A 25,906-nucleotide genomic window follows, 5' to 3' on the forward strand; every position below is an offset into this window, starting at 1 on the left:
CTTTTACGAGGTTCGGGCGGCACGATATATAATTTTAACGAGAGAATCGCAGTGTTACTACGCACTTACTACCATTGTGTCCCTGAGCAAGACACTTAACCCTAAGTTGCTCCAGGGAGACTGTCCCTGTAACTACTGATTGTAAGTCGCTCTGGATAAGGGCGTCTGGTAAATGCTGTAAATGTAGAGGTGTGAACCTTCACTGGTCTCACGATTCGATTACGATTATCAGTGCCTCAATATCGATGCATCGCGATGCAACCATGAAATACGACCTTCGCCTGCCCCCGACTTCGAGAATTGAAACCACGAAAGAACCCCCGACTGGAACTTCCTGGCCACAACCTCTGCCTGCCCCAGACCTTGAGCCTGCCTGATCCTTCAGTTAAGACGTGAATCCATGCTCCCGTACCTTCCTGCCGACCAATACGTCCTCCCATCCAGTCCACGCTCCCGGACCATCCTGAAACCCGCTGTCTTCCGGTTCTCCTCTACCCCGGTACTCCCCACAGATCCCGAACTCACTCCCTGCTGCGCAGCAGTGCGTCCACTGCTTCCTCCCCGTCCTCATTCCCCGACAGTCTCTCCCTCACAGACCAAACGCGTCCAGTACGACAGCTTGTCCCCCCCGCCCATAGTATGGCTGCAAGTGTGTCACCGGATTCCCCTTGTAATAAAAACGTTTCTAAAAACCCGCATTCCACAAGTACACCCTATTAGAACCCTTATTCAGAGCGACTTACAATCAGTAGTTACAGGGACAGTCCCCCCCTGGAACAACTTAGGGTTAAGTGTCTTGCTCAGGGACACAATGGTAGTAAGTGGGATTTGAACCTGGGATTTAAACTAAACATCCCATTTCACACGACTATTATTTACGACTTTTCAGACTGTGTACAGTTAAAGCGCGGCGCGTGTTTTCCTAAATGTCGTGTCGTAGATCTCTGGACACTCAGAGGAGGGTCCATTTCTCCTCCGTTCCCGCTTCGTGTGTGCGTGTTTCGAAGTGGCAGAAAGAAAATGCGGCCGCTGGGGTTCTGTTTGTCGCGCGAGAATCTGTCACGACCGCTGGGCGCCGAGCAGCGTTAACATTTCCACCCGGAGTGGCGGCGTACTCTGTAGATCAGAAAATCCCCAAGCAACGTCATTATGATGGAATCGATTATGTTCTGCACTGCATCGATGCAATGTGTGCACCGCGATGCATCGATTATACAATTAATTTCAACACCCCTATTAAATTGCATGTCCAGGGTTTAAATGTTCTCAGTCTTCAGTTTTTATCCGATGTCTTTCAGCATCGATATGTGTCAAATTATCTGCTAAATAGAAATTCAGAACAGTGTCTGTTACATTTCACTATGTCTGTATTTTTCAGCCCTTTTGAACTGTAAATATGAAAAGTCTGAGTAAATTACGTAATTTCCCACTTTGTCGTCCACTGAGACCAGGACTGTGGTCCAGAACAAGACACACGTTCCACTGTAGATGTTATCAGTTGTTCTTACACGACTGGACCACGATAAAACTCTGGAACCAACAGGAAGCGACGAGAAGAACGTCTCCATCTCTTCTGGTGAGTGAAGTAAAATCAGCATCATGATATATAAATGAATAAATTGTCCGTCAAAATAGTGATTAAACTACAGTATAATTGAGTTATTTGAAGGCCATTATTCTATTACATATAAAATGAAAGTGAAGTGAAAATCATTGTGAAGCACAGCACACAGAGCAAATAATAATAATGATAATTTAATAGCATAATAGTGCAAGTACACTCTTTCAAATTTAATGTAGCCATTCAATTTATTTAAAATTTAATTTATTCAAATTATTTAATATTGTTTATTCAAATAAATTTACTTGTACACATTTACAACAACATTCTTCTGTCTATTTGTCTAGAACTGTGGTGTCAAACCCACGGTCTGCTGGCCACATTCCACAAGATCACTTTTTATAAATGTATTATTATGGCCCAGCAAAATGAAGATCCCATAATGCAGCATATCAGTTGCCTTGCCGAATGCGATCTTTAAGTTGAATCTGAACGAGCAGTGTGAGGCAGCCCAAAATTATTTTGCTTTGAATTATTTTTTACTGCTTTTACTGCGTGTGAATAATAGAAATAAAAAAAGAACCTTGACTTAACACAAGAACTGTTCTGGTGTGAGAAATACTTTCCGTAGACTCAGTGAGTGCGTTTTTTTTCCCACATGATTAGCCAAATGATTAGTTTCATGATTAGTTTCATTCAACATGATTAGTTTCATTCGTGTTCCACTACAGTGTTGCATGCGGTACAAAATAGTTGACCCCCACGAGAGCAGAACACTTGTAAACAATTGTGCACGGTCCTTGGTGGAAATTTCTGAGGGTAAATGAGCACCATGTTTAATAGGGCTGCAACTATCGAATATTTTTGAATAGATTATAATATTCATAATAGATTTTTTTTTTTTTTTACGATTAATCGATTAATTGGATAATGCATACAAAAATTTGTTTAAAAAGCAAAGTAAACGGGCTGCCCTTTGTTCATAACCTATATGGACAGAATTTCTAGGCGCAGCCGTGGTGTGGAGGGTGTCTAGTTTGGTGGCAGGAGAATCTCGTCTCTGCTTTGTGCAGATGATGTGGTCTTCAGCTCTTGCTGGGTGGGTTCGCAGCCGAGTGTGAATCGGCTGGGATCAGGATCAGCACTTCCAAATCAGAGACCGTGCTTCTTGATCGCAAAAGGGTGGCTTGCCAACTCCGGGTCGGGAGAGAGGTCCTGCCTCAAGTGGAAGAGTTTAAGTATCTCGGGGTCTTGTTCACGAGTGAGGGAAGAAGAGAGCCGGAGATCGACAGGCGGCTTGGGGCAGCGTCTGTCGTGGTGAAGAGGGAGCTGAGCCAGACGGCAAGACTCTCGATTTACAGGTCGATCTCGGTCCCAATCCTCACCTATGGTCGTGAGCTTTGGGTATTAATAGGGTGGCCGGGCGCAGCCTTAGAGATAGGGTGAGGAGCTCGGACATTCGGGAGTAGAACCGCTGCTCCTCCACATCGAGAGGAGCCAGTTGAGGCACCTGGTCAGGATGCCTCCTGCACTCATCCCTGGGGAGGTGTTTCGGGCATGTCTTGCTGGCAGAAGACCCCCGGGTCTAAAAGATTTCTCTGTTTTCCAAATTAGCAGGTAAATGGATGTTCATCTTGACCTCATAGTGACCTGCCATCTCTTAATCCATAAAATGTTCACAGGCTGGTTTTTATCTGAAAAATATGAAAGCCTTGTTATTTTACAGTTTGTTTCAAATAGAAAGTGCAATAAAAATGTGCTTTACCTTAAATAACAAATAATTGTGTTTAATAATCGTGATTACAATATTGATAAAAATATTCGTGATTAGCATTTTGGCCATAATTCTGCAGCCATCATCTTTTAATGTAACACTTTTCCGTTTTTCCAGCACAGAACCAGTACAAAAAAATACCCAACCAAAACAGACCTAGTTTTTGTTTTACTTGGCTGCAGATGTTCGCAGCCTGGCAACATAGCAGATATGGGCAAATGGCCAAGTTCAGACATCTTACACTTGGAAGGTTTTGGTGTACACTGGCCAATCAGCCAGTGTGCCTGAACAAAAATGGTACAGAGGGTTGTGTTGGACATGATTGAGTGGCTGAAAGGTGTATCATATGTTTTACTCCTTCTTCAGCCTGGCAGCAGAGTCGCTCAGAAGAAAGCTCACCATGGTTTGAACAATACAGAGAAAAACGCTACTGTCTGAGGCCATAGGGGTGCCTTATGAAGGGTTAAAATTTTTCAAAAATTCATGAATGTTTATCTATGGTTAGGACAGATGCTGGTGTAAACAACAAAGTTAATCTCATTATTTTATCACTCGATTTTGTTGAAGCACAAAGTGTAATAAGGGATTATTTTGTTGAATATTTTAATGTACATAGTATGTATATTAATTATAGATTAATGTATAATGTATTAATTTCAGAATGGGTTTCATGTGTGTCTGTATTGATTTGTTTGTGGTTTAAAATTTTTTAATTCTATTACAGATGGAACCAAAACAGTCAAGAGAAGAACGATGAACATAACTGCAGAGACGTTCCAATGCAAAGAAGAGTCTAGCATGAGTTTTATAAAAATAGAAAAACTTCAGTTGCACCAGAAGATTCATACTGGAGAGAAGCCCTACCAGTGTGTAGAGTGCGGGAAGAGATTTTCACAAAGATCAGACCTTAAAGTCCACCAGAGGATACATACTGGAGAGAAGCCCTACCACTGTGTAGAGTGTGGGAAGAGATTTTCACAAGCATCACACCTTAAAGACCACCAGAGAACACATACTGGTGAGAAGCCCTACCAGTGTGTAGAGTGTGGGAAGAGTTTTTCACGTGCAACAACCTTTAAAGAACACCAGATGATACATGCTGGTGAGAAGCCCTACCAGTGTGTAGAGTGTGGGAAGAGATTTTCATATGCATCAACCCTTAAAGAACACCAGAAGATACATACTGGAGAGAAGCCCTACCAGTGTGAAGAGTGTGGGAAGAGTTTTTCACAAGCATCAAACCTTCAAGTACACCAGATGATACATACTGGAGAGAAGCCCTACCAGTGTGTAGAGTGTGGGAAGAGTTTTTCACAAACATCAACCCTTAAAGAACACCAGAAGATACATACTGGAGAGAGGCCCTACCAGTGTGTAGAGTGTGGGAAGAGTTTTTCGCATGCATCAACCCTTAAAAAACACCAGAAGATACATACTGGAGAGAAGCCCTACCAGTGCATAGACTGTCGGAAGAGGTTTTCGCATGCATCAAATTTTAAAGTCCACCAGATGATACATACTGGAGAGAAACCCTACCAGTGTGTAGAGTGTGGGAAGAGTTTTTCACAAAGATCAGTGCTTAAAAAACACCAGAAGATACATACTGGAGAGAAGCCCTACCAGTGTGTAGACTGTGGGAAGAGTTTTTCGCATGCATCAACCCTTAAAAAACACCAGAACATACATACTGGACAGAAGCCCTACCAGTGTGTAGACTGTCAGAAGAGGTTTTCGCATGCATCAAATTTTAAAGTCCACCAGATGATACATACTGGAGAGAAGCCCTACCAGTGTGTAGAGTGTGGGAAGAGATTTTCACAAAGATCAGTGCTTAAAAAACACCAGAAGATACATACTGGAGAGAAGCCCTACCAGTGTGTAGACTGTGGGAAGAGTTTTTCACGAGCATCAGACCTTAAAGTCCACCAGAGGACACATACTGGAGAGAAGCCCTACCAGTGTGCAGTCTGTGGGAAGAGTTTTTCACGTGCAACAAATTTTAAAGTCCACCAGAGTACACATACTGGAGAGAGGTAATGTGTGCCCATTCAGGGAAAAGGCATCAAACCTCAAACTAAATGAGTTGAAACATTCTGGACAAATGTTGGCCTCCCCCTCTCAAACCAGGACCATCACCAGGTGGCCAAAAGGCCAACAATTAGCCTGAAGGTGGTAATGTGGTGAATGGATGAAATGAGAACACTCCCTCCTCACTACCATTTAAATTTGAAAGTCTGTCTGCGAAACATCCCGCGACAATGATTAAATATGCATCAAATTGTACATACAAATTATGTTTATGTGCATGAAATTTGCCTTTTGTGAGATGATTTGACATTAAATACAAGTTCCCCTTGTCTGTCTGTGGTCCTGTAGGGGCTAGAAAGAGTACTTTGGTCATTCTGCTTCACCATTCAGAGTGCAGCAGCTCAGACGGTCGGATCTGGAATTTGTCCCCTTATGACATCATAAGGGGAAAGGTTTTGTGCTTGTCCTGCCCAGAGAATTTTGCACCCCTATCCTAAAAACAATAGTTCCAATGACTGTCGTGGCTTGAAAATGAGTTGCTTTGTGATTGGATGTGAAAATGAGCACAAATGTAATTTTTAATTTACATTTTTTTTTGTTCCGTCACGCAAGTTTGTCAACCAGTGGGTTAATTTTATTTTCCCTGGAAAAACTAAGACGACTTCTTGCCAAACATTGTGGTTGGTGAACTGTGTTGAGTATGTCATTTGCACGAATGCCCGCTGAACTTCTATAGTCCGCTCCTTTCTTTATCCCGCCTCTCTCGTCCTAATTAGCATTTAAAGCTACAGGCGCGTCCTGGGAAATTTAATTGTGGGACTGGATCAAAGTGGCTGTAATTATGCCCCACGGCTGAATTTTGCAAAGAGACTTCAGATACAGAATTAGGGGACAGCTAAAACAAAGCAAAATAAATTTTAATGTCAAAGGACCTTAAAGATATTTCAGCGAAATAATCGGTGGACAAACAAAATTTGTGTCGAAATTAAATCTGTCTTTTGGTGGCTTTAAATGCATCATTGGTTTTGTTTTGCTTATTTGGTTCCTCCTAGTCATGCCTCTGTGGCAGGTACTATTGTGCTGTGAATATTTTCTAGACTTGACAAAAGCTCACCCTGGTCCAGCACTGGAGATTTTAGTGTTCCTTCCAATGTAACCATTGTGTGTGTGATATTTTACAAATGTTTTCTATGGTGTCATTTCAAGGGATTTTTTTTTTTTTTTTCTTTGTTACATAATATTTATTACTTTTTAACATTTTACTTTTTATTCAAGAAAATACTGTATAAGAAGTGAAATAAAACAACTGAATTAAGAGAGAATATGTAACAATAAAAAATTACAAAACTAAAAGTAATCTGTTTAGAATTTCACATGATTTATTTACTTCAAATGTTGGTGACGTGTAAAATACCTAACTACATGATGGTAAGGTCTTCTTCTGGCAGTGGAGCTGAGGTTATGTTACAAAAATATCCCAGTCCAATGAAGAGGTGGGTAATCCAGGTCCAAAGAGCAAAAATTACCTATTTTCAACTAATTTTAAACAGATAATCGCCTCATCTTAATATGAACACAAGAACCCAGGTATCGTTTGATATATTGAGGGAAAGGTGGCGACACTATCAAGTAACGGTACAAACTGAGAAAAAAAATATATTTCTGTAATATTATTAATACAAAAAAAATTGGGAAAAATTTTGTAACTTTCTGTTTACACGGTATAGTCTGGCATGATGGACACCGCAGATGGACACTTCTACATGAAAATTACATTTTCAGCCAAAAAGTTCTGGTTCCACTCAGGGACAGATTATGGGTCGTGAGGGCCCCTGGACAAAACGTTTGCTAATCATTTCTATTCAGCAGCCTGGTTATTACCATGGGAAAAGAGAGGTCTCTCCACATGATTTACACATTGCAGGTTCTCCAATGTGAAAAAAACTGTGTTGCAAATTGTTTTGGGCTAGGGGCCCCACGGGCCCCCTGCACCCCAAGGGCCCCTGGGAAGCGGCCCCGCTGGCCCGGTCCGTAATCCGTCCCTGGTTCCACTGAGAAGACCTGACTGAAAGGTCTTCAGGTGTTTAGAACTGACTCCACTGAAAGAAGAACTTGCTCTTTTCCGTGTAACAGGAGCACGTGAAGGAACTGGTCATAGTGGATTACTGATAATAGAGAGTGATGTCATAAATGTTATAAAAAAAAAAATCAGTATTAGGACGATTACTTTGGAAATGTAATTTGGTACAAGTTGTTGGATTAAATGCAATTGTAGTCTAACTTTCAATTACATTTGATTACTTTTTTATTTTTTTGGTAAATTATGAATGAATATTCTTAGCAGTTTGTGGTGTAACCTGGAGTAATTTTGCACTCCACCCCAGAAATAGGCAGGGCGATCCTCTCAGCCCACTTCTCTTGGACCACTGGCACATGAGACAAGATGTATTCAGGTCGGCAAGAGGATCGATATACGCAGGAAACATACTGATCGTTAATATAGGAAATCAACAGTACACCAATAACACAACACATTAAATATGACAGGATATTATTCAAATTAAATGCAGCAGTAAGACCTGTTAACCTTTCCACTTGCACTTTGTTTTCATGTGTAAAATGGCACTAGAGTGCTGAATTGGTTTCAGAAAAGGGGGCTGAAGGTGACAGGGCTGTAAATGGGCTTTTCTAATTTACAATTAACCCAGCAAGTTCAGCTTAGCATAGTCATTAGCAAAATTAACAATGTGAGATAAAGCATCCAGAATGAGGACGTCCACCTCCAGAACAACTTTAGTCTCCTCGTGGTAGTTCTTCACAGGGAAGATGCAGTTCATTGGGACCCCCAGTCTGTTGCTGCACTCCTGCATCTGTGTACATGTCACACACAAACATAATGTACGCTCTCAATTCACAATATTTCATGGACCTGTCTGAAGCAGGCATCTCACTCACTTTTTCTTTGATCTTCATGCTGTAGTAGATCTTTCTCAGATCAGATTTTGCCACTGGACATTCTACATCTACTCTCGTCATCATGGCAACCTGAGGAATGCCTGAAGCAAAGAAATATTACAGAGAGTGCAGAATTATTAGGCAAGTGAGTATTTTGTCCACATCATCCTCTTCATGCATGTTGTCTTACTCCAAGCTGTATAGGCTCGAAAGCCTACTACCAATTAAGCATATTAGGTGATGTGCATCTCTGTAATGAGAAGGGGTGTGGTCTAATGACATCAACACCCTATATCAGGTGTGCATAATTATTAGGCAACTTCCTTTCCTTTGGCAAAATGGGTCAAAAGAAGGACTTGACAGGCTCAGAAAAGTCAAAAATAGTGAGATATCTTGCAGAGGGATGCAGCACTCTTAAAATTGCAAAGCTTCTGAAGCGTGATCATCGAACGATCAAGCGTTTCATTCAAAATAGTCAACAGGGTCGCAAGAAGCATGTGGAAATACCAAGGTGCAAAATAACTGCCCATGAACTGAGAAAAGTCAAGCGTGCAGCTGCCAAGATGCCACTTGGCACCAGTTTGGCCATATTTCAGAGCTGCAACATCACTGGAGTGCCCAAAAGCACAAGGTGTGCAATACTCAGAGACATGGCCAAGGTAAGAAAGGCTGAAAGACGACCACCACTGAACAAGACACACAAGCTGAAACGTCAAGACTGGGCCAAGAAATATCTCAAGACTAATTTTTCTAAGGTTTTATGGACTGCTGAAATGAGAGTGAGTCTTGATGGGCCCGTGGCTGGATTGGTAAAGGGCAGAGAGCTCTAGTCCGACTCAGACGCCAGCAAGGTGGAAGTGGAGTACTGGTTTGGGCTGGTATCATCAAAGATGAGCTTGTGGGGCCTTTTCGGGTTGAGGATGGAGTCAAGCTCAACTCCCAGTCCTACTGCCAGTTTCTGGTACAGGAAGAAGTCTGCATCCTTCAAGAAAAACATGATTTTCATGCAGGACAATGCTCCATCACACGCGTCCAAGTACTCCACAGCGTGGCTGGCAAGAAAGGGTATAAAAGAAGAAAAACTAATGACATGGCCTCCTTGTTCACCTGATCTGAACCCCATTGAGAACCTGTGGTCCATCATCAAATGTGAGATTTACAAGGAGGGAAAACAGTACACCTCTCTGAACAGTGTCTGGGAGGCTGTGGTTGCTGCTGCACGCAATGTTGATGGTGAACAGATCAAAACACTGACAGAATCCATGGATGGCAGGCTTTTGAGTGTCCTTGCAAAGAAAGGTGGCTATATTGGTCGCTGATTTGTTTTTGTTTTGTTTTTGAATGTCAGAAATGTATATTTGTGAATGTGGAGATGTTATATTGGTTTCACTGGTAAAAATAAATAATTGAAATGGGTATATATTTGTTTTTTGTTAAGTTGCCTAATAATTATGCACAGTAATAGTCACCTGCACACACAGATATCCCCCTAAAATAGCTAAAAATAAAAACAAACTAAAAACTACTTCCAAAAACATTCAGCTTTGATATTAATGAGTTTTTTGGGTTCATTGAGAACATGGTTGTTGTTCAATAATAAAATTATTCCTCAAAAATACAACTTGCCTAATAATTCTGCACTCCCTGTAGATGCTGTGTTCAATGATCGTGACTCCGCCCCTTCCCAGGTAACACGCCCATATGGGTGGTACACAGGTGGTCCCTATCAGCCCCATCTCAATATGAACCCCAGAACCCAGATGTGCATCGCCCCTGATTTACCCGCCGTCAGGAAAGTGAAGATGAACTGCAGGTAGATGAATGTCTGAAAACAGTAGAACATTTGGAACCGAGCCTCACCCATGTCGCTGGCTGTTTCCCTGATCTGCTTCATTTTCGAGAAGACATCATCAGTCATGAAAGTGATTTTATCAGCTGGTAAAACACACACCAGACAGTGAACTTTATCAGTAGGACTGGGATCGCTGTTGTAGGATTTTTGTTCTTCCGTCAGTGGAGCTGAAGGTCTGAACTGGAGAAAAGTGCATCATCTGGTTTACCATCACAACTGTGTACATTTGAGTTCTCATGTGTGGCATGTTTCGTGTATGTCTTGTTCCTACCATGTAATTCTCTGGTATGTGACCTTTTAAAGCACTGATGATGTCCTCAGGAGCTACACCTTCCGGCTTGTTATCTTGCTTCTTGTCTTCCAGACCCATGACGTCATTGAAGACAAAGGGCAAAACCTCGGACCTTCCTTTGACCTCAATCCTGTGTGTTTTGTACTGAAAGATTAAACATCAGTTAGATTTAATTTAAGGTTATAAAATGTATGTGTATTTAACTAAATAACTTTTAACTTATCGCAGCTATTCATTATTTAAGTAAATAATCTCTTTTCACTCTATATCCAAAATGAAGGCATCGCGAATATGAAACTGCAGGACATTTCCGAGATGGTCACATTAAAGCATGTAAACTTGTTTGCTGTATTGCATTGTGTGTCCTCATGATAAGATTACAGCTGGACGCCATCGGGCATTATGACTTGCTCTGTCCGTTGGAAATTGCGATTCCGAAGAGAGAACCGTATGAAGATGTTCTTCTCACCTTTTTGGTGAAACTGTAACCAGCCTCTGCCGAATCAGCCAAGGCTCCGGTTGCCATTTGTCCTTTGAAGAGTACATCAATGGAGTTGATGAAGCTGGACTTTCCTGATCCAACAGGGCCGTATAGAAGAATCCGGAGCGGCTCCAGCTTTGGTCTGAACTGGGTGAGTTCAGCCTCTAATTTGTTTCTGGTTTGGAGGCTAAAAGGAAGCAAAGCTTTTCTATTAGTTATGTAGTTATGAGAAATGAAGCTAAATGTAAAAGTTTAGGCATCAAAATTCTAAGCAGCCTAATGCAATGAATACATTTGGTTTGAATAAGAGTTTCAATAAGATTGCAGAGAGATTATATTTTACAGAACTTTACAAACTTCAGTCTGAAGGAAAAAACAACAACAGATAATTTTGACCTCATTTTAATATGAACACGAGGAACAAGAGTCGCCCCCGATTTACCCACCGTCAGGACCAAAACAGACCTTATTAAGACAAAAACAGTTACCTCTCATAATGAGCCAGGTTGAAACCCCACTTACTACCCACTGTGTCCCTGACTCTTAACCCTGAGTGTAATTCAGTCTGGATGGGGTTGTCCGATGAACGCCGTAAATCCGACTATCATCATTGGCTTTTTTTTTTTTTTTTAAGAAACGTTCTTGTGAGTTAAATGAACACCTTCTATTTAAGAAATATTTATTTAACGTTGTTTTGTAACTTATGGATGGAATTTGGAAGTTTTGTGAACGTACCTAAAGTTTAGGATCCTCCATTCTTTGTCAAACTCTGCCAGAAAAAGGAAAAGTTAATAAGAGTCCTATGACATTCATGTGACAGCATAAGGGGCTTTATTTTCTAAAGAATGCATCCAAATGTAGTTAAATCACAGTGACTCCGCCCTTCTCACCAGGTAACAAGCACACATGGGTGTTGCACAGGTTCAGGCAAAGACGGGTGAGCTGTGATGGTTGGAGTGGTAACCCGCGGACATAGCTGTGTCGGGGAAGGAGGCTGCAGGAGGTTGGACACGGGCAGGGGAGAAGGACGTGGGTTTACCGTGGCGTACGGGAACACGGCTGGCCGCGTCATTGGCCGCGTTTCCGAATTCTGATTACAGCTCAAGTAGGCGGCTGCATAACAGCGGGAGGCTTTAATGCTGTAAATGTAATGAAGCAGCAATTCTCTGTAGTCAAAATGGAAAAAAAAAAAGCAATTGTCTTCGTGAAACACTGCAGCACAGCACACGGTGACACAAGAAAATGTGTCCTCTGTATTCAACCATCGCCCTTTGGTGCTTTGCTCAGTGGCACCTGAGTGGCACCTTGGCGGATCGGGATTCAAACCGGCAACCTTGCGATTATGGGGCCACTTCCTTAACCGCCAGGCCCCCACTGCCCCGCCAGGCAATTAACTTTCAGTCAGAGTCAGGTAGCGAAGTGTTATTGCTGGATTCAAATGTGTTTGGCATATCATATCCAATTAAGGTAAATGTCATGTTTTTAGTTGTTATAATCTGATGGGGAATAATTTATTGGATTTGTGCTGTTTTTCCCCTTGTCAGGGGGTGTGCGTGCCTCAGTGACCCTAAGAGCTTCACCAGCAGAAGCTCTGCCTTCAGGTGGGACACCTGACACTCACGTTGGACAGGTCTTAGGACAAAAAAACTGTTATCCAGAGCACCCCATCCCTTTTCCCGCCACTATTTGTCCCCTCATATTTCATATATGCCTGTCTAGAACAGGCCCTAATAAGCAATGCGTACGGTGACATCTCGTAAAATATATATCATTTAAAACAATGTGAAAAATGATATGAAACTATGAAAGTATAATATGATCAATGGTATGTGCCAATGGGCGGGCCATATCAGTATATTGCCATTATTGTGGTGGAAATAGACGTTGAGTAGTTGTTGTTGTTGTTGTGACTGGTTGGTGGTCCTTTTTGAGCGCCAGGATGATGCTGGGACAGATGACTGCTTCAGAGATGGACATCAACCAGTCGCCACTCGGCCCGGTCCTGGAGATTTCACTCAGGAAGCAGTCCTCCTCGCGTCGTCTGTGGAGAGGCTGCTGGAGGGAGGTGTTGAATCGTAAAGGAACGTGTTTATTATGTTTTTATTAAGATGGACCACCTGTGTACCATCCACATGGACTTGATACCTGGAGATGGGCAGAGTGTGTGTATATATTCATATTTGACAAACCTTCTACTGCGACCTCGGCGGAGATCTTGACCTCTTCGCTGCCCGACTTCACCAGGCAGGTGTAGAAGCCGGTATCTGACTTCTGAGCGTGTTTGATTTTCAGAATAAACTCTTTTCCTCGCTGCTCCATGACAACACCTCTGCCTTCAGTCAGCAGCTTGTCATCCTTCTTCCATTCTGCTGTGACGTCCTCTCTGTTCACCTCACACTTTAGAATCACCTCTTGACCAGCGGTGGCCTTCACATCCTGAAAGGTTCTGGAAACCCGAAGTTTCTCTAGCGAATGAATACAAATATTGTTTCAGTCGTTTGGTTGTTATTTCACAATCAATAACTACATTATTGTAGATAATTCTCTCATCACCTTGAACCAGCGCTGTGCTCTCAACCACTGCATTTTTGTGTTGAACTTTTACCCTGTAATAGCCTCCATCTGATTCCTGGACATCGCGGATCCTCAGCTCAAACGTCCTCCCTTTTTGGACCATGCTGACCTTGCTGCTGTTGTTAACCTCTTTATCGCCATGGTACCATTGTGCTAAAGCTCCGTCCTTGTTTACTTTGCATGTGAGAAGCACTTCTTTTCCAGTCAATTGCACAACGTCCTGAAGATGCTTTGTCACTATAAGGGGAACAATCGATGCTACAATATATTTAAACGTCCACTGACACGAAAAAAAAACGTTTTCTTTTGCTTTCGTATCTCATTGGTCTCCTAATTCTGTATCTGAAGCTTCTATCCGAAATTCAGCCTCGGTGCAGAATTACAGCCACTTTGATCCAGTCCCACAATGAGATTTCCTGGGAAGCACCAATTCGGTGTCTGTAGCTTTAAATGCTAATGAGGAGGACAGAGGCGGGACGAGGAGGAGAAGTTGAGGGGGAAATGACGTCATCAACACCATCCACCAGCCACAATGTTTGGCCTAGACAGGAAGTCGTGCCGCCGTTTTTCCAGTTAAATAATAGTTACTCACGTAACGGAACTAAATAAAATACATTTATGCTCATTTTTACATCCAATCACAGAGCAACTGCAATGCTTCGCACGTTTGGAAGCCATGACGGTCGGTGGAGCTCATGTTTTTTACGGAAGGGACGGGAAATTCTCTGGGCGAACAAAGCATATAACCTTACCTCTTATGACACCGTAATGGGGACAAATGAGCAATGCAACTTAAAAAAAAAAAAAGTGAAATTCTGCAATCGCTTGACGTATCATGCGGTTCAGTTTATTAGCACAGTTTAGTTTATTTTATGCTATTTGGCTGTAAATGGTTTGTAATCAGTTTGCTGTCACTCACCACTCAGTGCTGATCCCATGATGAGCGTTACAGGGAATATGTAAATACAGCTTCCTCTGGCAGGGGGAAGTTGGTTTTGCAGGGTGGAGGTCAGAAGCAAGAAGCTTTGAGCTTCTATGTTCACCCTTCGTAAAAAAAAAAAAAAAAAAAATGTTCATCTTTATTTTAATTTGAACCTTTTTCAATGACTATAAATGCTATACTAATAGATTGAGCATACAGCATATACAGCAGTGTGGAAAATACTCACAAATGACAATCACAGAAACAAAGTATGAGTGACGTGAACAATAAATGCAAGTTAAAACAAGTGTGCTGTATCTGATTTATGTCTTTTTCAGAGTAGCTGCTACACCTTTGCCAGAGATCGATCAGATTATGCACGGCTTTTTAGGCTTTGATATGCATTTTATTAACGCATTATTGACAAAAATGTCAGCTCCGCAGTGAGGGTTCCCTACCTGGTCGTTGGTACGTGCCTCGTGGTCTCCGTGAAATGGAGGGATGGCCGAGGACCTTTACTAAAATGCTGGAAGTGAAGCAGCTCGTTGTGCCTTCAGAGTGCTATGAAGATTTCGACAGACTTATAGAAAGTGAAAGTTACATATATCACGTGATTTGTGAAAACTTGCACTGGCGTATGGTGGTAAAATGGTGGAGATGCTTTAATTACAGTGCCGTTTACACGGCGGGCGTGGTCGGTGTGTGTGGGGAGAGAGAATTATTGGCAAGAGGTTCACAGAGGTGTAAAGTTCAGGCTCAGGACCTAACCGCAATGATGAATTATTTGGAGTCTGTAATCAGAAGCCCCGGTTCGAATCCCGATCCGCCAGGGTGCCACTGAGCAAAGCACCGTCCCCACACACTGCTCCCCGAGCGCCTGTCATGGTGCCCACTGCTCACTCAGGGTGATGGGTTAAATGCAGAGGACAAATTTAACTGTGTGCACCGTGTGCTGTGAGTTTTAGGTCCTGTCCACACGAGAACGTTTTTTTTTTTTCTAAAATGAGTTTTCAGTTTCTAAGAAACCCGTATCCACACCGGAGCGTGTCGTCCACACGGAGACGCAGAGAACAGCATGAATGCTCTTTTAACTCCTCCCCCTCAGGCGTAAGTGGCGCCGCAACTCACCGCCGTCACCCAACGGGTTCTCCTCCATGGAGAGTTAAACATGCCGTTGTTCTCCAGCCTCGTCTTTTCATTAGAAATTTGCACCATCAAGAGGATTTTCTTATGAGGTCCTGCAGCCGCTGCTGCTCATCCACGAACGTGTTATCTGCCATTTTTGTGTGTATGGCGCCATTGGGATTGTAGGTCCTGTTGGAATTCGTCAGCGTTTTCACCAAAAAAAAAACAAAACACTTTGTGTGATGGACCCTTTGTTGTTAGCCTGTGTTAGCCTGTTAGCTTTATGTGCCCTTTTCGTTAACTTTTGTGAGTGTTTGAGTTGTCCCCGCTGGACCACCCCTTCCTTTAGGCTGACCTGATGTTGGTTAGCTGTGCTGAGTCCGCTGTTTTATTGTACCTGTTAGTTAGTATATAAAAGCACGGTTTGTACGCTTTGTTTGGTTGTGTGTGTAACAGTGGACCTCCTCCTCTCCACACCCGTGACACATTTCTTAGACCCCTAGAATATAGGAATGTGACAAATGGGGGCTCGTCCATGATTTTTTCCCCTGGTTCAATGTTTGTCATCAGAATTGTATATACGGTAAGTTAGGGTGTCTCTTTGGGTCTTTGCTGTGGCAATGACCTCCCTGCAGAGCACCACTTTTGTTACTTTGCTTTGTTATTTTTCCTTTCTTTCTTTTGGCGCTTTGCGCCGTTCAAAGTTGCCTCCAATCGGTACCCTCCGAAGAGCAGGTAGGTTAAGACAGCTTGTGTCAGGCAGGTTTAGGACCGGATTTACAATTTTGCAGCTGTGTTTGTGGCCTCAGGCACACGTTCGGTGGAGAGGAGTTGTGTAAGCTTGAGTGATTGTCAGTATTCAGCGTTTTGTTTTAGTTTTTTTTGCTGTACATGTTTTGTGTAGGACGGTTTGATCTGTTTGTGTACACAGGTGTGGGTCTAATATTTGCACAAGATTAATTGTGTGTGTCATGGCTGTGTTGTATAATTTTTGTGGACATTCGTTAGTGCTCCTTCTGCATTCGTTAGGCACGGTGTTTGAAAGAGACGCTGTTTGAATTGCCGTGTGGTGTTCGCTCACTCTAAGTAGACTTAGGAACGCGACAACATACAATGGTTACATTGGAAGGAACACTAAAATATCCAGTGCTGGACCAGGGTGAGGTTTTGTCAAGTCTAGAAAGTATTCACAGCACAATAGTACCTGCCACAGGGGCATGACTAGGGGGGGCACTAGTGCAAGGAACCAAATAAGCAAAACAAAACCAATGATGCATTGGTAATTCTGTATCTGAAGTCTCTTTTAAAAATTCAGCCGTGGGGCATAATTACAGCCACTTTGATCCAGTCCCACAATTAAATTTCCCAGGACGCGCCTGTAGCTTTAAATGCTAATTAGGATGAGAGACTGTGGTAGTAGCCTAATGGGTAACACACTCGCCTATGAACCAGAAGACCCAGGTTCAAATCCCACTTACTACCATTGTGTTCCTGAGCAAGACACTTAACCCTAAATTGCTCCAGGGAGACTGTCCCTGTAACTACTGATTGTAAGTCGCTCTGGATAAGGGCGTCTGATAAATGCCGTAAATGTAAATGAGACGGGATGAAGAAAGGAGCGGCCTATAGAAGTTCAGTGGGCATTCGTGGAAATGACGTCCTCAACACCATTCACCAACCACAATGTTTGGCAAGAAGTCGTGTCTTAGTTTTTCCAGGGAAAATAAAATAAACCCACTCGTTCACAAACTTGCGTGACGGAACAAAAAAATGTAAATTAAAAATGACATTTGTGCTCATTTTCACGTCCAATCACAAAGCAACTGCAATACTTTGCTCGTTTTCAAGCCACGACAGTCATTGGAACTATTGTTGTTAGGATAGGGGTGCAAAATTCTCTGGGCAGGAGAAGCTTACGTCCTTTAGGCCATAGAATGGCTTGGGGTGCTCTGTTTTGTGCGTGTTCTCTTTTAGGCTGTCTACTGGGGGAGGAGATTTGGATTTATAGCTCCCCCCTCCAATTCCCTCGTCAACTGGCAGCCAATCAGAACACAGGACCGAGAACTACTTAAGGACCATTCCAGCCACCATTCAGGGCTCATTGTTGTGGATCCGGAGGAGGAGGAAGCAAGAGGAGAGTTTTGGAGTTGGAGTTTTGGATAGTTGTTACAGTTGGATAGCCTTTGTTGTGTGTGTTAGTGATTAGTGTGGTTAGTTGTGGCTTTGTTGTGTAGTTGTTTTGTCTCTCCTTTCATGGTGTGTTGTCCTCCTGTGAATTGTGTTGTTGTTGTATTTAGCACTTTAGGTTTGGTTTGTTGTTCACCGCTCACTGTAAATAAAAGCACAATATTTCACTTGGGTTTGGTATCTGTGTCTTCCCACTGCACACATTCCCCTCGTTTGTTGTCGCGTCTCCTGACCCCTAGACAGGGACGTGACAATAAGACGGGATGAAGAAAGGAGCGGCCTATAGAAATTCAGCGGGCATTCGTGGAAATGATGTCCTCAACACCATTCACAAACCACAATGTTTGGCAAGAAGTCGTGTCACGACCACGACAGTCATTGGAACTATTGTTTTTAGGATAGGGGTGCAAAATTCTCTGGGCAGGAGAAGCACAAAACCTTTCCCCTTATGATGTCATAAGGGGACAAATTCCAGATCCGACCGCCTGAGCTGCTGCTCTCTGAATGGTGAAGCAGAATGACCAAAGTACTCTTTATACCTATCGCCATTTCTAGCCACTACAGGACCACAGACAGGTAAGGGGAACTTGTATTTAATGTTAAATCATCTCACAAAAGGTAAATTTTCATGCACACAAACACAATTTGTATGTACAATTTGATGCATATTTAATCATTGTCGCGGGATCTTTCGCAGACAGACTTTCAAATTTAAATGGTAGTGAGGAGGGAGTGTTCTCATTTCATCCATTCACCACATTACCAACTTCAGGCTATTTGTAGGCTTTTTGGCCAACTGGTGATGGTCCTGGTTTGAGAGGGGGAGGCCAACATTTGTCCAGAATGTTTCATCTCCTTTAGTTTGAGGTTTGATGCATTTTCCCTGAATGGGCACACATTACCTCTCTCCAGTATGTGTACTCTGGTGGACTTTAAGGGATTCTGCATGTGAAAAACTCCTCCCACAGACTGCACACTGGTAGGGCTTCTCACCAGTATGTGTTCTTTGGTGGACTTTAAGGGATTCTGCATGTGAAAAACTCCTCCCACAGACTGCACACTGGTAGGGCTTCTCTCCAGTATGTGTTCTCTGGTGGACTTTAAGGTGTGATGCTTGTGAAAAACTCTTTCCACACTCTACACACTGGTAGGGCTTCTCTCCAGTATGTGTGCTCTGGTGGACTTTAAGGTGTGATGCTTGTAAAAAAAACTCTTTCCACACCCTACACAGTGGTAGGACTTCTCTCCAGTATGTATCTTCTGGTGTTCTTTAAGGCCTGATGCTCGTGAAAAACTCTTCCCACAGTTTACACAATGGTAGGGCTTCTCTCCAGTATGTATGTTCTGGTGTTCTCTAAGGGTTGATGCATGCGAAAAACTCTTCCCACAGTCTACACATTGGTAGGGCTTCTCTCCAGTATGTATCCTCTGGTGAAATTTAAGGTGTGATGCTTGTGAAAAACTCTTCCCACACTCTACACACTGGTATGGCTTCTCTCCAGTATGTGTTCTCTGGTGTTCTTTAAGCTTTGATGCTCGTGAAAATCTCTTCCTACACTCTACACAGTGGTAGGGCTTCTCTCCAGTATGTGTCCTCTGGTGTTCTTTAAGGGTTGATGCATGTAAAAATCTCTTCCCGCACTCTACACACTGGTAGGGCTTCTCTCCAGTATGAATCTTCTGGTGCAACTGAAGTTTTTCTATTTTTATAAAAGTCATGCTAGACTCTTCTTTGCATTGGAACGTCTCTGCAGTTATGTTCATCGTTCTTCTCTTGACTGTTTTGGTTCCATCTGTAGTAAAATGAAAAACATTTTAAACCACAAACAAATCAATACAGACACACATGAAACCCATTCTGAAATTAATACATTATACATTAATCTATAATTAATATACATACTATATACATTATAATATTCAACAAAAGAATCCCTTATTACACTTTGTGCTTTTACACCAGCATCTGTCCTAACCATAGATAAACATTCATGAATTTTTGAAAAAATTTAACCCTTCATAAGGCACCCCTATGGCCTCAGACAGTAGCGTTTTTCTCTGTATTGTCCAAACCATGGTGATCTTTCTTCTGAGCGGCTCTGCTGCCAGGCTGAAGAAGGAGTAAAAAATATGATACACCTTTCAGCCACTCAATCATGTCCAACACAACCCTCTGTACCATTTTTGTTCAGGCACACTGGCTGATTGGCCAGTGTACACCAAGTGTAAGATGTCTGAACTTGGCCATTTGCCCATATCTGCTACGTTGCCAGGCTGCGAACATCTGCAGCCAAGTAAAACAAAAACTAGGTCTGTTTTGGTTGGGTATTTTTTTTGTACTGGTTCTGTGCTGGAAAAATGGAAAAGTTTTACATTAAAAGATGATGGCTGCAGAATTATGGCCAAAATGATAATCACGAATATTTTATCAATATTGTAATCACGATTATTAAACACAATTATTTGTTATTTAAGGTAAAGCACATTTTTATTGCACTTTCTATTTGAAACAAACAGTAAAATAACAAGGCTTTCAGATTTTTCTGATAAAAACCAGCCTGTCAACATTTTATGGATTAAGAGATGGCAGGTCACTATGAGGTCAAGATGAACATCCATTTACCTGCTAATTTGGAAAACAGAGAAATCTTATATAGATAGTTGGAAAGATTACTTTGGAAATGTAACTTGTTAAAAGTTACCTTATTGATTTTATTGAGTTCACAGAGCTGACCGTGTTGATTATGTGCTTCTCCTTAATCTGCAAATCCAATTTAAACTAAAATTAAGTAAAATCTCTCAGGAAAGATAAATCCAAAAGATTGTTCTCTAGCTGTGCATATTCATATTGGAAAGTTCCAGGAAATCTTTTATTTCACTAGTGCAGCCCACCATTGCTGGAGCACCATCAGCTGTGATGGAAATTGGCTTACAGGGGAACAACTGGCTCCTGGGAACAAATTCCATGACAGCGTGGAGAATGGTGAGGAGCTCCTCTTTGGCACTCATATCTCCAAAAGCCATTCCGATAAACACACAAAGCTGTGCCACATACATCAGATCAGCAGACTCATCAAAACTTGAGTAACACTCATGCGTCAATGTCATCCTCCATTCCCTCACATTGATGTGTATCAAGGACTTCTCATTCCTTGACAAATGTCTTGTTTTTAGCAACAACGTGACTATCGTATGGACTTTGTAAAAGGTGACTGCTGTGCTGCTAACGGACTTTTCAGTTCTCTCACTTTTCTTCTGCGTTTGTCTGGAACTTGGGTCTCGTAGCTTTTGTGTATTGTTTGAGACGCCGCGGCTTCAGTAAAGCCTCACATATACTCCCGAATGTCCGAGCTCCTCACCCTATCTCTAAGGCTGCGCCCGGCCACCCTATTAATACCCAAAGCTCACGACCATAGGTGAGGATTGGGACCGAGATCAACCTGTAAATCGAGAGTCTTGCCGTCTGGCTCAGCTCCCTCTTCACCACGACAGACGCTGCCCCAAGCCGCCTGTCGATCTCCGGCTCTCTTCTTCCCTCACTCGTGAACAAGACCCCGAGATACTTAAACTCTTCCACTTGAGGCAGGACCTCTCTCCCGACCCGGAGTTGGCAAGCCACCCTTTTCCGATCAAGAAGCACGGTCTCAGATTTGGAAGTGCTGATCCTGATCCCAGCCGATTCACACTCGGCTGCGAACCCACCCAGCAAGAGCTGAAGACCACATCATCTGCACAAAGCAGAGACGAGATTCTACTGCCACCAAACTAGACACCCTCCACACCACGGCTGCGCCTAGAAATTCTGTCCATATAGGTTATGAACAAAGGGCAGCCCGTTTACTTTGCTTTTTAAACTAATTTTTGTATGCGTTATCCAATTAATCGATTAATCGTAAAAAAAAAAAAAAAATCTATTATTCTATTATGAATATTATAATCTATTCAAAAATATTCGATAGTTGCAGCCCTATTAAACATGGTGCTCATTTACCCTCAGAAATTTCCGCCAAGGACCGTGCACAACCGTTTACAAGTGTTCTGCTCTTTTTTACCGCATGCAACACTGTAGTGGAACACGAATGAAACTAATCATGTTGAATGAAACTAATCATGAAACTAATCATTTGGCTAATCATGTGGGGAAAAAAACGCACTCACAGAACAGTTCTTGTGTTAAGTCAAGGTTCTTTTTTTATTTCTATTATTCACACGCAGTAAAAGCAGTAAAAAATCATTCAAATCAAAATAATTTCGGGCTGCCTCACACTGCTCGTTCAGATTCAACTTAAAGATCGCATTCGGCAAGGCAACTGAAGCGCTGCATTATGGGATCTGTCTGTGTTATCGATGCTTCATTTTGCTGGGCCATAATAATACATTTATAAATGTATCTTGTGGAATGTGGCCAGCAGACCGTGGGTTTGACACCACAGTTCTAGACAAATAGACAGAAGAATGTTGTTGGAAATGTGTACCAGTGCATTTATTTGAATAAACAATATTAAATAATTTGATATTAAATAAATTAAATATTAAATAAATTGAATGTTTTAAAAAAATGTAACAGCTATTTTTAACAGCTAACTTTTATCCAAAGTTGCCGAAACTTCAGTCATTTTAGATCTTGGATAAAATCCTGGAGAAAAGGCTACATTAAATTTGAAAGTGTACTTGCACTATTATGCTATTAAATTATCATTATTATTATTTGCTCTGTGTGCTGTGCTTCACAATGATTATCACTTCACTTTCATTTTATATGTAATAGAATAATGGCCTTCAAATAACTCAATTATACTGTAGTTTAATCACTATTTTGACAGACAATTTATTGTCCAACAATGGTAGCTATGGTGACAGACCCACACCACATCATGATGCTGATTTTATTTCACTCACCAGAAGAGATGGAGACGTTCTTCTCGTCGCTTCCTGTTGGTTCCAGAGTTTTATCGTGTTCCAGTCGTGTAAGAACAACTGATAACATCTTCAGTGGAACGTGTGTGTTGTTCTGGACCACAGTCCTGGTCTCAGTGGACGACAGAGACAGACTGGGATCCATCCTGGGAACCTGGGACAAAGTGGGAGACGTTTCACTTTCACTAAAAGTTAAAGTTAGCAGAAACTATTCTGAATTGTTATTTAGCAGATCATTTAAATCAATAACTATTTTTTTAACTATTTGGCATGCATATCGATGCTGAAAGACACCAGATAAAAACTGAAGACTCAGATCATTTGAGCCCTGGACGCAATTTAACAGTGCGATTCTCTCGTTAAAATGATATATCGTGCCGCACGAACCTCGTAAAAGATACAACTCCAGCTCCAAGTGACTGGCCACGTTGATAAAACCCGGTAAAAAAAACAAGAATGGGACCAGAAAGTTGAAAGATCTGAAAGTTCTTTAAACACCAGGATGAGCAGCATGAAGAAAAACGGGAGACGCACCCACGACAGGCTGTTCACTTTCACCAGGACTCGGCTCAGTGGACTGCGATCCGGTTCGCGGTTCGGTTGGGCGCAGAAACGACGTACAGCGATGCGGATCCTGCAGGAAAACGTTCCGAAACAGGAGGCGGCGACTCGAACGGCTGCGAAGTTATGTTGATGATGCGCATGCGCAGAGCCAGGCCGCTGTCGGACTGCGCATGCGCGTGCTGTAGAGTCAATGGAAATACAATCTTTTTAAAGAACAGTACCATTACACGATCCAGCAGCTAAAAAGTAAGTATTTAACAATCTTATGTGAATCATTCTTCAGTTTGTGTTGATTGTTTCTTCCTCTGCTCTTCATTTTGCCCCCTAGTGTAATATTGTACACGAGTTTGTTTGCAGTTTTGGATGAGACTGTAATTGTTTGGTCAGTTCAGTAATAAAAACGCGTCACGGCAGCTACTGAAGGCGAAACGTGGATCGTTTCCTCCATCTTCACGTTATTCCAGACGATGCGAGTGTACATTGTTGAAAATCGCAGTTTAGCAGAATTGTGTTGGTCAGAACGCCGAGTCGGTTTCAGTAGATCCAGTTTTTATGGTAAATTACTGCGCCTGGATCCCCGCGTGTCTGAGCAAAGTGAATCCGTGTGACGACCAGCACAGACTTGTCGCGTTTATTCCGGGGACAGACGTTAGAAAGACGGACTGTGGAGAATTAGCAGTTAGCACCGATTAGCAGCGCTTTCTCTCGGGCGACACCGGGGACCTGGAGGACTTCTCAGCAGCAGGTCACCTTGGAACTCCTGTCGAATTCTTTCTGGATCCGATAAAGTCCACCAGACTGTACCGTGTGAACAGAAAGTTACAGGGTATGAGGGAAACATTTCAGGCTTTTGTTACACACACACACACAAACTGACTAGCATGCATTTATACTACTGAAAACTCACACACACACACATCACCTGTATCTGTGTGAGCGTTTCATATGTGAATGTGTGTGTGTTTCACATGTGCTTGTGTAACAAAAGTCTGAAATATTTCCTAAACGGCCCCTAATAACAAGGTATCCCATGTAGATTCATATACTGATGCTCTGCTGTTCGTGTGAAGATAACAGCGTTCGGCCCACATTCCCTGGTCAGGCTGGGATCTAATGAACGTCTGAACAATTCATTCATACATTAAAACATTATTTTATTGCAATGTTCAATGATTTGGTTTAATACAGACGTAAGCCGTTCGTTGTTGTGTAGGGATCTGTAGGGAATGAAAATGAATCGCTTCAGGAATCGGGGTTGACCGTCTGTGCAGGAAACGGGGTTCTACTTCCTGCTGTGGAACGTTATGCGGCTGTTTCCTGGTTCGTCGTAGAACCGAATCAGAGCCAATAAACCGTGAACTGGAGCACCGTCCTCCACCGTCTCTTCATGCTGCTGGTCCCCTTCTAGTTTTTTTTTACCCGGTTTTATTAACGTCACCAAATAAACCTGAACTGGAGCCCCGTTCACCAGAAACAGAACAACTTCTTGTACGCTGTATTTTAGGTCCATGCGACACGATATATCATTTAAATGAGAGAATCACAGTGTTCACTTTGAAATGTGTGTCCAGGGTTCAAATGATCTGAGTCTTCAGTTTTTATCTGGTGTCTTTCAGCATCGATATGCCAAATAGTTAAAAAATTGATTTAAATGATCTGCTAAATAACAATTCAGAATAGTTTCTGCTACGTTTCACTTTTAGTGAAAGTGAAACATCTCCCACTTTGTCCCAGGTTCCCAGGATGGATCCCAGTCTGTCTCTGTCGTCCACTGAGACCAGGACTGTGGTCCAGAACAACACACACGTTCCACTGAAGATGTTATCAGTTGTTCTTACACGACTGGACCACGATAAAACTCTGGAACCAACAGGAAGTGACGAGAAGAACGTCTCCATCTCTTCTGGTGAGTGAAATAAAATCAGCATCATGATGTGGCATGGACCTGTCACCATGTTTAAAATAGTCCCTCAAAATAGTGATGTATAATTTTCATTTTAAGACACAGAAATATTAATAATATAATAGATAGATATCCCGTCCCTGAAGCTGCTTGTCTGTCTGTAGATAAGGACGTGCAGTGGATTGTCCATGATTGACATGCGCTTGCTGAGCATGCATCACTATACCATGGGTGACAGATGTACCAGTACAACATAGCTCACATTCCTCATTATTTTGTCGGGTCATTAGCTGTCCTCCTACTTGAGGCCCACTGCGTAGAATAGGGCGCTCGCCATCAGTGGTGCTCAAGGTACTTTAAAATATGAATTTGTTTTTAATGAAGTAATCCAGTTACTTTATTTTCAGAAATAAGAAGTGTGAGATGAAAATGTATAAACTGGACTATTCATGTATTGTTCGAACCCTCAGCTTCGGTCATGGCTCGTTCTAAAAAAATAAAATGTCTATTTCTGCTGGGCTAGCTGGCTGGCGGTCGGGACACGTCAGCATTGAAGTGAAGTGGTTGTCATTGTGATACACAGCAGCACAGCACACGGTGCACACAGTGAAATTTGTCCCCTGCATTTAACCCATCACCCTGCTCAGTGGCACCTTGGCAGATCGGGATTCGAACCGGCAACCTTCTGATTTCTGCTGGCTTTATTTTGCAATGATAATCCCCTACTTCACTCGTTACTTGAAAAAAGTAGTAGGATTGTAGTAACACGTT

At 42.4% G+C, this 25,906-nt stretch overlaps 2 protein-coding genes and 1 pseudogene across 3 annotated transcripts; 1 reads left to right on the top strand and 2 right to left on the bottom strand.

Moving 5' to 3' along the window:
- Positions 1–250: 250 nt before the first annotated feature.
- Positions 251–6,720, top strand: LOC114793592 (zinc finger protein 271-like). Its single transcript, XM_028985567.1, has 2 exons — positions 251–1,576; positions 4,060–6,720. Exons 1-2 carry the CDS (start codon positions 1,489–1,491, stop codon positions 5,370–5,372), a joined length of 1,401 nt encoding a protein of 466 aa, XP_028841400.1. The 5' UTR covers positions 251–1,488; the 3' UTR covers positions 5,373–6,720.
- Positions 5,778–15,021, bottom strand: LOC114793599 (interferon-induced protein 44-like). Of its 2 annotated transcripts, XM_028985608.1 has the most exons (10): positions 14,898–15,021; positions 14,437–14,561; positions 13,497–13,754; positions 13,133–13,408; positions 11,679–11,712; positions 10,932–11,130; positions 10,442–10,606; positions 10,179–10,350; positions 8,319–8,419; positions 5,778–8,233 (listed from the first exon to the last, which is right to left on the bottom strand). In XM_028985608.1, the coding sequence occupies exons 2-10, from the start codon at positions 14,453–14,455 to the stop codon at positions 8,063–8,065; spliced, it is 1,395 nt and encodes a 464-aa protein (XP_028841441.1). In that variant the 5' UTR covers positions 14,456–14,561; positions 14,898–15,021; the 3' UTR covers positions 5,778–8,062. The 2 variants fall into 2 exon arrangements, with proteins under 2 accessions (XP_028841441.1, XP_028841451.1); XM_028985618.1 differs by lacking the exon at positions 13,497–13,754.
- A 3,315-nt stretch (positions 15,022–18,336) lies between these two features.
- On the bottom strand, positions 18,337–23,509 carry LOC114793814 (zinc finger protein 239-like; annotated as a pseudogene).
- Between the last annotated feature and the right edge of the window lie 2,397 nt (positions 23,510–25,906).

The sequence above is a fragment of the Denticeps clupeoides genome, chromosome 1 (assembly GCF_900700375.1).
Source record: "Denticeps clupeoides chromosome 1, fDenClu1.1, whole genome shotgun sequence".
NCBI lineage: Eukaryota > Metazoa > Chordata > Actinopteri > Clupeiformes > Denticipitidae > Denticeps > Denticeps clupeoides.

Bases quoted from the DNA above. Each gene is read 5' to 3' on its own strand.
- LOC114793592 (XM_028985567.1), top strand. From the start codon at position 1,489: ATGTTATCAGTTGTTCTTACACGACTGGACCACGATAAAACTCTGGAA. The intron at 1,577-4,059 runs GTGAGTGAAGTA...ATTCTATTACAG, and splicing joins GAACGTCTCCATCTCTTCTG to ATGGAACCAAAACAGTCAAG.
- LOC114793599 (XM_028985608.1), bottom strand. The intron at 10,351-10,441 runs GTAGGAACAAGA...ACTTTTCTCCAG, and splicing joins ACATACCAGAGAATTACATG to TTCAGACCTTCAGCTCCACT. The intron at 8,234-8,318 runs GTGAGTGAGATG...ACATGTACACAG, and splicing joins GCATGAAGATCAAAGAAAAA to ATGCAGGAGTGCAGCAACAG.